This window comes from Plectropomus leopardus, chromosome 5 (assembly GCF_008729295.1).
Source record: "Plectropomus leopardus isolate mb chromosome 5, YSFRI_Pleo_2.0, whole genome shotgun sequence".
NCBI lineage: Eukaryota > Metazoa > Chordata > Actinopteri > Perciformes > Serranidae > Plectropomus > Plectropomus leopardus.
In genome coordinates, this window is record NC_056467.1 from 7967684 (window position 1) to 7983068 (window position 15385).

General features: G+C 39.4%; 1 protein-coding gene across 1 annotated transcript in view; it reads left to right on the plus strand.

The window, feature by feature from the left end:
- Positions 1 to 1053: 1053 nt before the first annotated feature.
- Positions 1054 to 15385, plus strand: part of ankrd13b (ankyrin repeat domain 13B) — a 47393-nt gene continuing 33061 nt past the window's right edge. Inside the window, exon 1 of the mRNA XM_042487305.1 lies at positions 1054 to 1485. Within this exon, the coding sequence (XP_042343239.1) occupies positions 1378 to 1485 (108 nt within the window). The 5' untranslated portion in view covers positions 1054 to 1377. The remainder of the gene's footprint in view (positions 1486 to 15385) is intronic.

Here is a 15385-nt window from a genome sequence, read left to right on the forward strand (position 1 = left end):
CTACTACTACTACTAATAATAATAATAGTAGTAGAAGTATCGAGATAAATTTGATTATCCTCGAAGTGAGACACACAGAAAAACAAAAGATAGTGTACACTGATAACATGAATTAGATGTCATCTGCGAATGAAGAAGGAAATTTACTTGGCCTTCATGTATTGCACCTGCCCTGTAATATTGCACTGACCTCTGTGATCACAATAATATTGCACAGTATAATATTGCACCAAAACAAAAGAGCAATGTCATTGCAAAAGGATAAAATAAAGAAGGAATTCCAGTGATAATGACAAAAATGATAAAATAAAAATAATGACCATGTCTTACACAAAGAATAAGAGTGCAATAACATAACCATAATACCAAAAATAAAAAACAGGTATTACACAAGGATAAAATAAGATAAAATAACATAAATAAAATGGGCTACTTGTTAAGTAGAACAATAGCAGTAGTATTCTGTTGTTATTGGTATTATGACATTTTTTATTTCTTTCTGTCATCTAGTCAACAACAAGTAAATTCAAACACAACAGACATACACACCATAAAAAATAAATAAATAAAAAAAGACTCAATTCAACAAAAGACCTGGACAGACAGAGAGAAACTACAGATTTGAATATAAAAATAAATAAATATATATAAAATACAAGCAAGATTTTATGCATAAAACTAAGCAATGATAATAAAGAAAACAACAAAGAAGTAAAGATTAAGCTTATATTTATACTTTGACTTGGTGCATTTTTAATTCTGTATTGTATTTTGAAGTCAATGTGTAAATTTTCTTTTCTTTCCTTTTCTTTTCTTTGCCTCTGGTCTGTCAGTACTATAAGATTATTGTAAGGATTATGCAATATAGTTTGCTTTAAATATTTAAGTGTATATTTTTTGCAGTTTTTTTTTCTTTCTTTCACAAGGCATATGTTTTATCACAACATCCCTGACAGCGGATTGGCTGACTGTGCGCACATTTCATTGCAGCTTGTCAACGCATCTCTTTCAGTCACCACCGGATGGGAGGAGAGAAGGAGGATAGATGTGTTAGAGTAGGCAGGGGAGGAAGAGAGAGGGAGGCAAGAGGTGGAGGAACGGGTGGTTAAGAAATAAAGGTGTAGCCTGATCTACAGAGACAATCAAACGAGGGGCTTATTTCCATAAATTATATTCTTTTCGGGCTTTGCTGTTTATTCTTAGCAGAGCAAACAGAGGAGTCATTCACTGTTTCTAACGCGTAAGGCTGCCCCAATACGCCGTTGGGCATCACCGCCGATAAAGGATGGTAGGTTTGATTGTATAGCGTGAATTAATAGCAAAGTATCCTTGCGATCCACAGTGAAGAGAGGGGAGAAGGCAAACTATGCTCCGAGGATGATTTCTGCTAAGAAAACTCCGGAGAAGAGTCGTTATCCTATCCACTATTTGGTGTGGCACAACAAACACCGACAGCTGGAGAAGGAGCTGGCAACGAACGAGCAGGTGAGACGGTGAAGAGCGATCAAAGGCAGCTCTCCTTACTGACATACAGGCCTATGTCTTTATTATAAGCGTTAATATGGGCGTGTGAGTCTGTAGATTTAATAGGTGGTGCTATAAATACCATTCATGGAATACCTCATTCAAGAAACTGATAAATAATAGCGCAGTTAATTGTTATCTGTGGGGTGGAGGGGGACACTTGTAGACCATCCTCAGACTTGCATTTACACTATTTCCCTTTTGTCATTCATTATTTTCCTTTAGTCATTCATTTTGAGATCACAGAGTGACATAACATACTTTATATGTTGAGGATTATTTACTGCATTGGGGTTTAAAATATTTATCATTCCAGTAATTTTAATATGCATGGGAAGTTGTAACTGGAGTTTATTCCTGGAAAAATTCTGCAAATGCTGCAAATGACTGTAATTGCTGACCCTGATGGTGTTGCAGTGTTTCGTTGTGTGTGTGTTTGTGTGTTAAGTCAGAGTCAGAGGTGCTTTATGCCTGTGTGTAAAGCAGCATCATTGTGTGATCTACTCAAAACTGTAGACTCTCTACCTTCCCACCAGCACCTAAACCATTCGTGAGTGGGTGAGACAATGCAGATACTGAGCATGTGGGCGAACAGTGCCAACCACCACAGTAAATACAGTAATGGAATCATTAAGGTATTGTGTTTGGTTTGCAGAGAAGATGTTTGTCATAGTCAAAAGTGTGGAAAATGATTTTCACCCACTGGTAAAATTGGAGTACTTCAGCTCAGGGTGAGGGACTTGATAATATGATAAGAATTACACTGTTGTGTGTGTGTGTGTGTGTGTGTGTGTGTGTGTGTGTGTGTGTGTGTGTGTGAGAGCGAGAGAGAGAGAGAGAGGGTGAGGGTGACTGTGCAAGAGCATGCATGTGTGTGAATTCAGATTTTTTTTTTTATGTACTGAAGCGCTTTGCCATTATATAAGAGATACTCTGCAGGTTAGCAACAGATTTCGAGTGCATGCATCATGCAGTGGTCTCAAGACATCACACTTACACACACATGTACGCACACTTGCCTGCACATGCACACTCTTACCTCCTTGTGGTTACAAAGTCATAACCCTGAAACCCCTGGAGGCTTTTTCTTTACACAAAAATAGCCAGCAAGTGCCCCAAAGGTAGCTATCAATTGGTTTACCACAATCCCTACATTTACCTACAGCGAGGGGGTGTGGTAGTGGCATTTGCCATTTAATCCTTGACCATAATTACAACTTTTGGGAAATAAATGGCAAAACTGAATACACCTCACAGTGAAGAGGCTCCAAGAACAAGCTAAAACCTCTGTATTCAAGTCAATTTTATAGGAAATGGCAGTGGTGTAGAGGAAGTAGGTATATTCTCCTATATAGTCCAAAGGCTTTTTGCCTGATGGGCAGGTATACTATAAACAGCCATAAAAAGAGGCAAGTATACCTTGAATACCTCGTACAATCTTGTATACTAATACCCTTCACTACACCACTGGTTAACGCACTGTGTTTCCTTGAAAGGGGAGCTGGTAATGGCCCTTATTTTATGTTCTTGAGGCAGTGGAGGAGATGGCAAAATCTTTTTTTTTAACTTACATAGCTTTTCAGTTGATGAATACTAATTTTCATACCCTGCTGACTCAACACTGACTTGAAAAGAAACAGATGACTCCTCACTGGCACTTTGGTTTAAAATTCATCATAACATTTATACTGTAGGTTCAAGGATCTATCTTTAGCCAGTAGCTACACTCGTGACGTGGCTCAAAGGATGACGGTGTCAGTGGTCAGCTGGTCTGTCTGTCCAGCACTTAAAAATGTCTTGTCAACCATTGGATGGATTAATGGAATTTGAAACAGAGCACACATTCCTAGTCCCTAGAGGATTTATTGTAATTACTTTGGTGATTTTTCTTCAAGTAGCACCAACTTGTCCCACATTTTGCTGATGCAAAAGTGACCAAATTCTCATCTGCCTCTGCTGTATTTTTAGATTTATGTGAAATAATAAAACATTACCAAAATCTAAATTATTGACATAGGTAAAGGTAATATATCACATCATGTCTCTAAACTGAAACTTTTTGTGTGTTTGGGATACACAGATAATAAACTCAATAAATTAGTCCTCTCAACCCCATTGCCATTCATTTTTCAGGAACCCTTGTATCTATAAATATTTTATGATGAAACGTTATTGCTCCTCTGCTGTGCATTTGAACCCGGGACCTTTATATCATATCTGATCTTTTTATAAACTAAGCCAAACAGACTGCGTTGTAGTTCCTTTTACTGTGTGAGAACAAACATAAATCTGTTGAACATCTCAAGAACCAAAGTGTTGAGGATCAAAAGAGATTTGATGCTGATCCTTTGTAAATCAGCATGATTAGTCACTCTTTTCTTTTACATGTGTACGATACAGACTACGATAAGGACTTATTTTTATTGTAATTCTCAGCATTGTGTTTGTTTCTATTAATATGGCTGACATGTCGATATATTCTGAAGTGCTGTTTGCCACAGTAGAAACTTTATGAAACAATGTATGACCTTAAATCTATGCAAAGTTTAAGCCTATGCCTACATCATCAATTTCAACAAATCCCCTGGCTTCTTTGCTATATTGGATTTCATAGGTTTTATTTCTTAAAGGCTTTAAAGCTGTTTTAGGCTGTCAAAAGAAGCACAAACAAAATAGAAAAGGAGGAGAAAGGCAGAGAATGTAACTTTTCTCCATTTTTCACAACTGTTTTTCCTCACTCCTTTCATGCCAATCCAGAGGCACTCTCTTAGACCCTAAACCTCAGTTATCAGCTTTCTGTGTTTGATGGTAGATCAGAGCAAGTTGTGAGGAGACAGGTAGTAAACAACAAATGAGAGCTTCTCTTCTTTCTTCTCTTGTTCCCCTCTCATTGTTGATGAACTTCTGCTCAGCCTCATCTATGACTGTTACTATTCAAACACCTCTGTATCTCTCGCTCTCTTGCTTATTGTGTTTCTGTGTTTGTGTGTGGGTGTATGCACATGTAAGTACGCATTAGGGTTTTTACATATGTTGTATAACCCAGTTTTTTGCATAGTTACACTTTTAACATTCTACATGAATTTATTTCAGCCACTGAATTAATAGAATTAGTATAATGTCAGCATCAAGACATCAACTTTATTAAAGAAAGTGGATGTCAAAATGAACTTGACATCCTGGTACTCATATGTGTGGTGCTGCTTAAACTAGGACAGCACATACACACAATCATGCCCCAACCCCGAGCCCATCAGTCACATACTCGATAGGCTATACACGTGATGCTTATGACAGGTGTCAAGAAGCATTCTGGATAACTGTGGGACTCCCATGGCTCCAGTCAGATCAACACCATTTTGACAACACCAGGAGTTTTTTTTTAAAAAGCTACAGGCAAGTGATGGAGGTAATATTGCGGGAATAATGAACAAAGTTAAATGTAATTAAAATGTAAAATGTAAATCTCTTTGCAGCTACTAAAATGTCCACCCCCAGTAAATCAGGTCTCCAATATTACCTAGCCATGTATGTCCAAAACCTAGTTAGCCTGCCTGCTGTGAATAACCAGGACACTGAACACATGAATTGACTAAGATTTTGATGCCCAAAATTGAGAAGCTGCTAAGATGATAATCAAGGCTGCCAATCTACATTTGAGCTGAAGGAAACCATGTGGTTTTATTCACCGTATTCTACTGGCATTACAGTGTAAATTTGTCTAGAAGGCAACAAGCTATAAATGGTTGTGGCAGGCATTATGTCCTTTATCTTGTTTATCAACAGTAATGTGGCAGAGAAAAATGACAATGGAAATTTAATTAGATGGAAAAGAATGGACAGTTCCCTCTTTTTTGTGGTAAGGTTAAGTAAGGGTCCACAATGGCCTTCACACGCTGCCAACTTTGTGTGGCTGTCTGGTTGGTAGGTTAGAGGGGTGTTGAGGATGTGGTCTGGTCCTAATGTCACATGTAAATATCTGATTCTGTCTGATAATGTGGGCCACTGAGAATGACCCCAATAGAGATCTCCTTATGGCATGTTATACATGACTGCTGAACATATAAAGTTGACACTGGATTGAATCCATTTTATGCACATGTTGATGGTCTATTCCTGTTTATTAAAACAATTTAAAGGTTCTGTATGCGACATTCAGAGCATTAATTTTGCAGCCAACTGCTATTTGTTCTATAAACATATAGTGGAGTGATGGTGTCCTCAGCAGAGTCTGTATAAATAATGGACGTAGCCACAGTGACACCATCCTCTAGTTTGTGGGAGGCTATTGTGAAGCCTCAAGTTCGGCATTTCAGCTGTCGCAATTTTAGTGTTTTTGAGCCAGAGGTGACTACATTTGGAAGAGTGGAGCTGTGGAGAAGTGAGGGTGGATCTGACTTATAGACTGTTGCTACACCTATGAGACAGCCTGTCATTTAAAGTGGCCCCATTGGGGCGCCCAGTGGCTCAGTGGTTAGAGCAGGCAGCCCATGTATGTGTCCTCACTGCAGCTACAGGTTCAATTCCACCCTCAGCTCTTAGCTGCATGTGAAATTAAAGCTTCTCTTTAGTTTGTTGTGGTAAGCCGGACCAGCCATGCATGCATTGGCTTATGTTTGTTTTCCCTGGCTAGCATACGATGGTAACCACTGTCATCGGTATGTCGTCATCGCTAAAGCACAGCGCCCACCTGCTGGTTTTTGGTTAACCCTGGTAGCTCTGTCAACACTGTTGCTGTTGTTTAGCACTGTTTATGGAGTTAACAGCTGCTAGCCGCCGGCTGAGCCACCTCCATGTTGAGAATCGTGTGCACGCAACTCTGAATTTTGTATAGAGCCCCTTTAACTTTTCCCCCCTTGTATATGGGATAACTGACTGACTGAAGAGATCATACATGCACTTGACATATTCAGATAAACACTGAAGTAAATTTGTGATTCACTTTTAAAGAGAGATTTCTGAGCATCGCCATAACAGAAAAAGACTTTGGAGCATTTAAGAAGAATATTGCGTGATATTATTCCAATAGTGCATTGTGATAGTTCCTATGATATCACATGATAGGCTTTAGGATATAACATTATGGCCATGCTGTTAAAGTGAGGGAGTATTGTGCAGATATCGGATGATAATGGTTGGTGTCTGATGAATTCAGTACCCACTCAGCTGTAGAAAAGTTTAATGTCTCTGACCTCTGCTTTATGCCACAGTAAAATAAAGGTAATCTACAGCCGTCTCCATATCAGAGCTTTTTAAAGCCTGCCCAGCCTTTGGGTAAAATGATGAGACTCATTTCATTTCACCATGTGCATGCATCAAATATCCGGCACTGTTGAGTGCAGTCTTATTGCCTTCCAGCACAACAATGCAATGAATAGCTGGATGATGAAGTTTTTAAAAATGCCTGTTTTTACAACACTTGTGGTACAAGACTGCATGACTATGGAGACCCCAATGCTTGCCCACTCTCCCGTAAGCAGCGTAATGATATTTTGCATACCTGAGTAAGCGAGAGGAGCAGAAATGCTGCCACAGCAGGCTTCAATGGAATAATTGGTACATCGGATATCGATGTTATGATGCAAAGTCAGAGAGAGGAAACTGAACATAGTAACAGGGAAGTGGTTGAATAAAGGCCAGATACACACAGCTGACCACAGAGAGGAGTACAGAGGGAGAGGCGGATGAGAGGATTTATAAAATAGAGAGAATGTAACAACCAGTGGGGGAGAAAAGAGGGGATGAGAAATCACCCTTTAGGTCTGTTCACCAGATTCATAAAAGGTTCATGTGAAAGAGAGAGCTAAGCCAGTAAAAAGAGGGGAAACAGCAGAAGCAAGGGGGCAACAATGACAGACTGATCCAAGAAGAGGAGGTTCAAACAAGACATGAAGAGACGGAAGACCAGGAAAAAGAGAGTGTGGGAAGAGAATAATGAAAGAGTACATCCGGGTTGTACAAAGATGTAAAAGTGCAGTGTGACTGAGAAAGAACAGGGCCATGTGGAGGGCCATGGTCTATATCAAGACAGAGGCAGGAAATAACATTGATCTCTGTTTTTTTTTCCGTTGCTGTTTCTTGTCCTGGCTGTCAGTCTGTCTCTGAACCCAGCTCTCAGTGAGAGGTTTGATCATAATGCCCTCCGCAAGGTGCTAATGTTAAATCAGCATTATAAAGTCTTGTGCTCGGTTGCTGGCGCGAGGGAACAGAGCCATAAATCAAGGCTCACAGGTTTATTGTGTTCGCTCTGGGCCTGAATCTTTATGCCAACCATCTGCTATCTGCTTGCACCTGTCTACTACAAGCGTCTTCTCTTCTCCTATCTGCCTACAGGGTGTCTTCAGGTCCTTAAAAGTCCTAAAATATATTCAATCCAATTTTGGAAATATTAGGCCTTAAAAGTTTTTAAAGGTGATGTATGTAACTCTGGAGAAAGATAGCTGATTGTTGAGTCTTATTCCAGGTCATCAAATACAGATGCTTTGGGTCAGTGGGTCAGACTACTAGACTACCAAAGTATCAGTATTTAAAAACCTGGTAATGGCACTCAACAATCAATTATCTTTCCCAAGAGTTACATACAGCACCTTTAGAAAGTCCAAAACATGAATTTGTGAGGTCTTAATGGCCACAAACATGTTATCTAGTTTCATTAATCCATTTATGAAATTTGTTTTTGTTTAAACGATACAAGCTCTTCTGCATGAAAGTACACAATTCTCATGTTACAAATCTTTAAACCTGCCTGTCTTTCTACTTTATACTTGCACTTACCTGTAGGCAAAGTGTGCATTAACCGTACTCACTCTCATTACCATAGTCCTAGTTAAAACCTACCTCTGCACGGATCCACATATTTACTGACCTTTATACTTACCTACAAGTCAAAGATGATTTGTTCAAAAATTAGTCTTAAAACTTGATAAAGAATGATCTTGGAAAGGTCTTAACCCTTTAAAGTCTTTACACACAAAAAAAAACAGATAGAAAAATTCTTATTCTTTCTTTTAATTGCTTTTCTTGGGGTTATATATGTGTGTGTGTGTGTGTGTGTGTGTGTGTGTGTGTGTGTGTGTGTGTTTTAAAATGTGACTCAAAATGTGCTCCACCAAACAGCTAACCAGGACATTAAAGGGTTAAAAAGCATTAAATTAAGTGTCTGATACTTGTTGACACCCTGGCCTACTTCTTCCTGTTTCCTCTAATTACATTAACTTAATGGTTGGTACGCATTGACCCTGAATGGTTAGGGTGAAGACAGCCTATTGGTCAGGGGATAGGACCAGAACTAATAAGGTTTCCAATAGGGCTGTCCCTTAAAAGTCGAAGATTTGAATCATCAGTCGGAGACCTCTAAGTCAACTGTAATTGTTTTTCTTTTTTTGTTTTTGTGTTTTTGCTTTTTTTACTCTAATGTCGGCAAAAACTGTTGTTGCACACTTATGATCTGCTGTTAGCGCAGTTAGCTTGTTTACTATGTTAAGTGAATACTGCTGTCACCATGACCGTCCCACTGAGCCCTGTTCTAACTTTAAAACTTTATATGAACTAAAAAAAAAAAAAAACATCAAAATTCATATTGACCGCCAAATCTGATTTGACTGACATAATTCTGAGTCATGTAAGGCCCTAGTTTCCAGTATGGATTGGATAGTGACAGTTCTCTCTGGTGAACAGCCTGCACAATAGATAATCGATTTGACTGTCTCAGCTGAGTGAGGCCATTGCCATTTTAACTGTATTCCGACAGCCGTTGGAAAAAACAGTAACATAAACGTAATATTAATTTTTATTAATTCATCAGACATTGGTCATGAGTCTCGATAGAACTGTTACTCAGTCTGGGTTTGTACCACGGTCTGCCATTTGATGATGCCCACTCAACCCTCTGCCGCCTTACGTTCCTGTTCACCTCCAACCATCCATCTATCAAGCCCATCCTCACCCCTCTTACTTTCCTCAGTGTAATGAAACCCAAGTCCTAATTGCAGCGTAGCAAAGCCACAAAGAGATGCCATGCGGGCTGGGTTAGGGTCAGATTTAGTTAAGTTGCTGAAAGCTTTTAACAGACAGAGAGAGAGAGATAGAGAGAGACAGGCAGCGAGTAAGAGAGATACACACATCAGCAGTAATAGGTAGGGATAGGCTATTTAAAATAAAGGAAAGATTGGGTAGACAGAAATTAAGGTGGTAAGGAATGAAAACCTATTCATAGGGAATCAGAGAAAAGAGACGTAATACCTAGAAGTAAGGACCTGTAAAACAGACAGGATGCAGTTAACAGTTATAGAAATAATGCTGATGAAAAAAAAAATCATTTATATGGCAGTCATCAAAAGTCACTTAAGTGATCACTCATGGGCGTTAAGTTTGCCTAGTTTGTGGTCCATGTAAGGAACAGGTGTAGTTTTGCTCCATGTTTGGGGTCACTGAGTCCTTCCTACCACAGCTTGATCCCTGTAGGGATGATATGCCTCGAGTCTTTCTCCTCAATCCCCGTGTTACTGATCCAGTGAAAGTCACCACCTCCATGAGAGTCAAACATCCCCACATCTGAATATCTCAACCACCATGTCTTACTGTAGGTTTCATGCACTGTATTAATCTTTAATGTGGTTTTGTTGGACAGCCGGCACCTTGTAAGAGGTCATTAATACCCCGGTTATGGGTGCAAATGTGCTGACCTAAACTGGGAACTTTTGTCAAAAACTCTGAGTAGCTCCTGAGTCTTGTGATCATGCATTAAATGCGGAAGGCAGTGCTGGAAAAGTCTGGCAGGTTAGATCCCATTACTGTGGTAGAGGTTAAAGTAGGGGTGAAGTTCTCATCAGGTTCAATAGTTCCATGGTGGCACAGCACCAAGGGTGAACTGTCCTAAAACATCCATTGGATGTTTTAGGACAGTTCGGTTCGGTTCGTTTTTTGTAGTTGATATGCCATTGCAATGTTGTACAGACTTAAGCAACAGTGGGCCTCATGCAAGAAAGTATACACAAACAAAGTTCACATGTTGTTAGTACCCAGGATTTTTGGCATTCACCAATATTTTCTTACTTTTTTATCTTATCTTAGGTAAGAGAATTCAAAGCACTCTTACATGGTTAAGAGAAAATAATCTCACTTTTTCTTCTTATAAATTAAAAAAATATAAATTTAATAGAATGTTGCTGCTTAAGGCCCATTGTGTAATGGGGTTGGTTGTGCAGAATTTCTGAAAGGAATTTAATTATCAGGGAATCATACTGCTAAGCAACCCTGTAAAAAGTCTAGAATAGTGAAAAAGATACTAGAGGGTTGGCAAGCCTAATATCCTAAGGAACAATTCAGCTTTTTAGCCCTGTGAGAATGGATCAACTATTAGATTGTCAAAACGTCCTAGGAGTTAGTCAAACCCATTGAAGGCAGTATTTTACTGTGGGCTTTGTCCTTTCTCCTCTTCATGATTCAACAATGGATAGGCGAGGCAAAGCCAGAATGGTGAGCATATTCAGCTTGCAGGCACTAAGGTTTTTCTCTGATATTCACAGATGATGCTATTTTTTCCAGCCTCATTTCCCTGCAACCTCTGCCGTGCAGCACTCTGCTGTATGCATGTTGTTGTGTTTGAGTAGCAGCAACAACTACAATGAGGATTTGTTTTTCCAAATCTGAGGCGATGCTTCTCTTGTTGAAAAAGCTTGCTCATCCTATTAAGGTGTGAGGGTTAGCAGCTGTCCCAGGTAGATGAGTTCAAGTATCTCAGGAGAGCAGCTGGTTGCATCAGCTGCAGTAATATTGATGCTATTCTGGACCATGGCAGTAAAGAGGCAGTTAAGCTTGAGGGTGAGGCTTGTGATTAGTGATTTTTTTTGACAGATTCTAACAATTTCTGGTTGTGGACTACCATGTATACAAGTTGCATCTTAAAATGTGATGTAAAAAAAACATACTGAATGAACACACTGACTCTGGATTTCAAGAGGAAATGCTCAACCCAATAGCCAGGATAAATGTTGGCTTTGTTCGCTTCAGCAAACCACATATATGTAACATTTGTCTGTTATTATGTAGCGGATACATTGAATCACAGCTGTGCTTAACTTGTGGTTGTGTTTAGGCACAAAATCTTCGTGGTTACAGTTAGGAAAAGATCATGTTTGGCTTAAGACATCCATGAATGCCACAATCTCTGCTAGTAATCTAAACTAAATCATAGCAATGTTGATATGATACGTTCATATGTAAAGAATCCATGATTTGAAGAAATATACAATGCCAACATCTTCTGGTGATTAGGCTGAAATGTTAGCTATACTGTTACACCATTTTAGCAAGGCAGTTGAGCTTATTCTGTTGACATGTACCAATAAATGTAAACAAATACATGTAATATTCCTTTAATTTGACCAACATGTTTACGTTTACTGCCAGTTAAATGCTAAATGTTCCACAGAAAATGACCCTCTGATTTCATTATCAGCCTAGGCTAAGTGCAACCATCTTTTGCTACACCACGAGGTTACCTGAAATTGCAACATTATTCACATGCTCTTTGTCTCTCTCTCTCTCTAATACACACACATGCACACATACAAGGAAAGAAAGGAAATGACAGCTGTGGTGTTTCACTCCAATAGGCTACAGCCGCTACATTATGTGATTATGCTCTTTTATAGCGTATGCACTGTCTGCCTCAAACAAAAAGATTTGCTCTCTCCATCTGTGAGTGTGCCTGCATCTTTGCAAGTGTGAGGAGAGGGAATAAGTGCTCTCTCACTCTCTCTCTCTCGCTCTGTCTCTCTCTTTGTCGCCCTGTGTGTCTTTCCTTGCATTTTGGTGAGGTCTGTCAGCTTGCTGCAACAAACAGGTGTCATCACCTTTAGATAAACATCAGAGAAATTCTCTCTCTGTGCTTCTTTTGCCATTCTGACAGGTCCGTCAGCATCCCACCGTTTTTACTTTCTCTGTCTCTCTCTCTCTGTCTTTTTGTCTGCCTGCTTGTGTCGAGATTGGAGATAACAGTAAAGTGAATGAAGTGCAGTGAAACAGAGAAGTTGCATATGCTGGAATGTAGGTCATTCTGGCATTTTCATTTGGTGATTCAGTACATTTGGTCTTTGTTCTACGGCTCAGTCTCACAGCACTTTAATACACCTGCGCAAGTGGCAATGAAACAAGGTGAGCGTGAGACGTTGCAAGAGGTTTTGTAACTCTTCAGCGGTGTTATCATCACCGTTTGTTCTGCCCACCACCATCCGTGACGCAGGGTTTGTCCTGTCCCTCTGTATCTGAAGCACATTGAAAATGGATCAGGGTTCCATGGCAGTGTAGCGTTTGTCAAAGTCTCCTCTGCATGTAGAATCACAGAGGCAAGAAGGGAAGCAGGGGGGAGGAAAAGTTATTTTTATACTCCTCCCTCCCATAGCCACCCTCTGCTCCTTTGCGCCCCATGCACAAACATTTTGGGAAAGCTGCTGTATGTGTATATGCACAGTTTTGTGTGCATATACACATACAGCAGCTGTGTGTGTGTGTGTGTGTGTGTGTCTGTGTGTCTGTGTGTGTGTGTGTGTGTGTGTGTGTGTGTGTGTGTGTCTGTGCATGTGTGTGTGGTGTTTGTATGAAAGATTGATGTTGGCCTAAGTACCTGCCAAGCTGCATCAGGCCAGGCACACACTAAGCGTGGGAGGGAGGGGGAGAGAAATGGGGAGGGAGGGGGAGTGAGAGAAGGAGCAGATGCCACAGATAGAGATGCCTATCAATAATGCAACCTCCACTGAGCTCACTATTGAGGGAGGGAAAGATAGGGAGGAACGAATGAAACAGAGGGAGGAGAGGAGAGGGAGGGAAAAGTTTGATTATAGGACATAGATTTTGGTTGGAAAAGATTGAAAGGGAAGGGAATAAAGAGATAGAGGAGGAATAAAGAGTGAAAGGTGGAAACGGATCAGTTGTGGCAACAAAAAGAAATAGAGCAAGGACAGAGATACAGATGTATAATAAAAAGTTTCAAGAAAGAGAAAACAAAACAAGACTGTGCTTCCATTAATTAAGTCAAAATTATATGCAACACATGCAGAGCTGCCACAGTGGAAAAAAAACAGTTCTCAAAACTCATTATAAATGCAAAGTTTTTATTTTGTAACAAGGAACTGTGCCACCATAACAGGGACGTTTTCCTCTTATAATGAAACGATTGACATGATGCTAATGAGGACACTTAATTCATTTTTATAAAGGGAGCAGAATCTGAGAAACTACACTGAAGGAATAATGCAACAGTATAACATCAATCCTTTTTCTGGTTGAACAACAGAACAGACAAAAATGCTCTGTAGTGTCTGCATACTAATGATCGTCTCATCTGTATTCTGACAAAAGTAAAAGGTTAGAATAGCTCTAAAAGGAAGCTGATTATTTCATTGTAATGGTCACAGTCATTTATGCAGTAGAAAAATAACCATATCATATCTCTTTAATTACTCTTTCAGATATAGATTGTGGTTAGATGTTAAACGGAATAGGTCAACATTACAATGAAATATTATTATATGATTTTGTCCAAGAGCTGGATAAGAAAACTGATGCAGTATCAAACATCAATCTCTTTTTACAACCAAATTTTAGCTTAGAAAACCAAAAATTACACTGTGAGTGTATGACTGTCCAGGATCATAAATACAGTATTTTTTTCTACCTAAGGGAAATATTGTATAATAATATTTTATTATGTTATTGTTTCATTGACGAAAAATGTATTTCTTACAGAAGAGATGGTATTATCATTTTTTTTTTCCCTGAAGACATTTTTGACCCATGAAAAGCGCAGTTGTAAATAATCATGATGGCTGAAATAGGATAGAATAGCACAGATCCTATCCTTAATGGTATTAGTAACACTTTGAAGAGTAGGTGCTAAGAGACAAGCAGGCATGATGTAATGTCCCATTGTTACTACCAAACAAATCAGACAAGGCCAATGTGCTTGTGCATGTGTATGTGTGTGTGTGCATGTGTGTGGTGTGAGGGAGAGAGAGAGAGAGAGAGAGAGAGAGAGAGATTACATGACGCAGTAGTTGTAAACAGCTATTTCCCCCAGAGAGTTTTGTTAATGGGGAACTTAGTGTTCATCATGATTTAGTTTTGAGTTTATCAGTGTGAGTGTGTGTGTGTGTGTGTGTGTGTGTGTGTGTGTGTGTGTGTGTGTGTGTGTGTTTTCATCAACAGAACATTGTTCACATGTCATTAAGTAAGTATGTCAGTGTGTCTACAGGTCAGTGTATCGTGATGTTAGCCCTGAGTGGACTTAAATCTTGCTCCTGTGTGTGAACGTGTATATGTGTGGGCATAACTCATGTTGTGGAGACAATAATCTGTTTACAAAATCACATTGTGTTATTTCTTTTCCACAAGTCCCAATAATGTAAATCATTCAATTTTAGTGTGAAGACTGGCTTAAAGTTGAGGTATGGTTAGGGTTAGACAAGTAGTGGTTAGGGTTCGTGTAAATCCCAAGGAAATGAAAAAATTTAAGTAGGTTAATGTAATGTCCCCTGAAGTGATAAAAAAAAAACTTGGCATTGTGTGTGTGTGCGTGTGTGTGTCTGTGCCACTGACGTTTTGCTTTTCACAACATTAAGATGCTCAGTGCATAGCTTAGCATGTCATTGTGTCACCATTCCTTACCCTATCTTTTAACCATCAATAACATTTTTAATGTTTTGAACTTTATTTAGAATTCACAGTGTAGCTCCCTGTGTGCTCTGCTGACTCTGACTGCTGTCTGTCACCATTTCCCAGCCATACTTTTGATGCAAATTGGACCAAATGAACCACAGCTAATTATTGAGGCTACAGAAGCTGACTTTTTGTAGAAATTGCT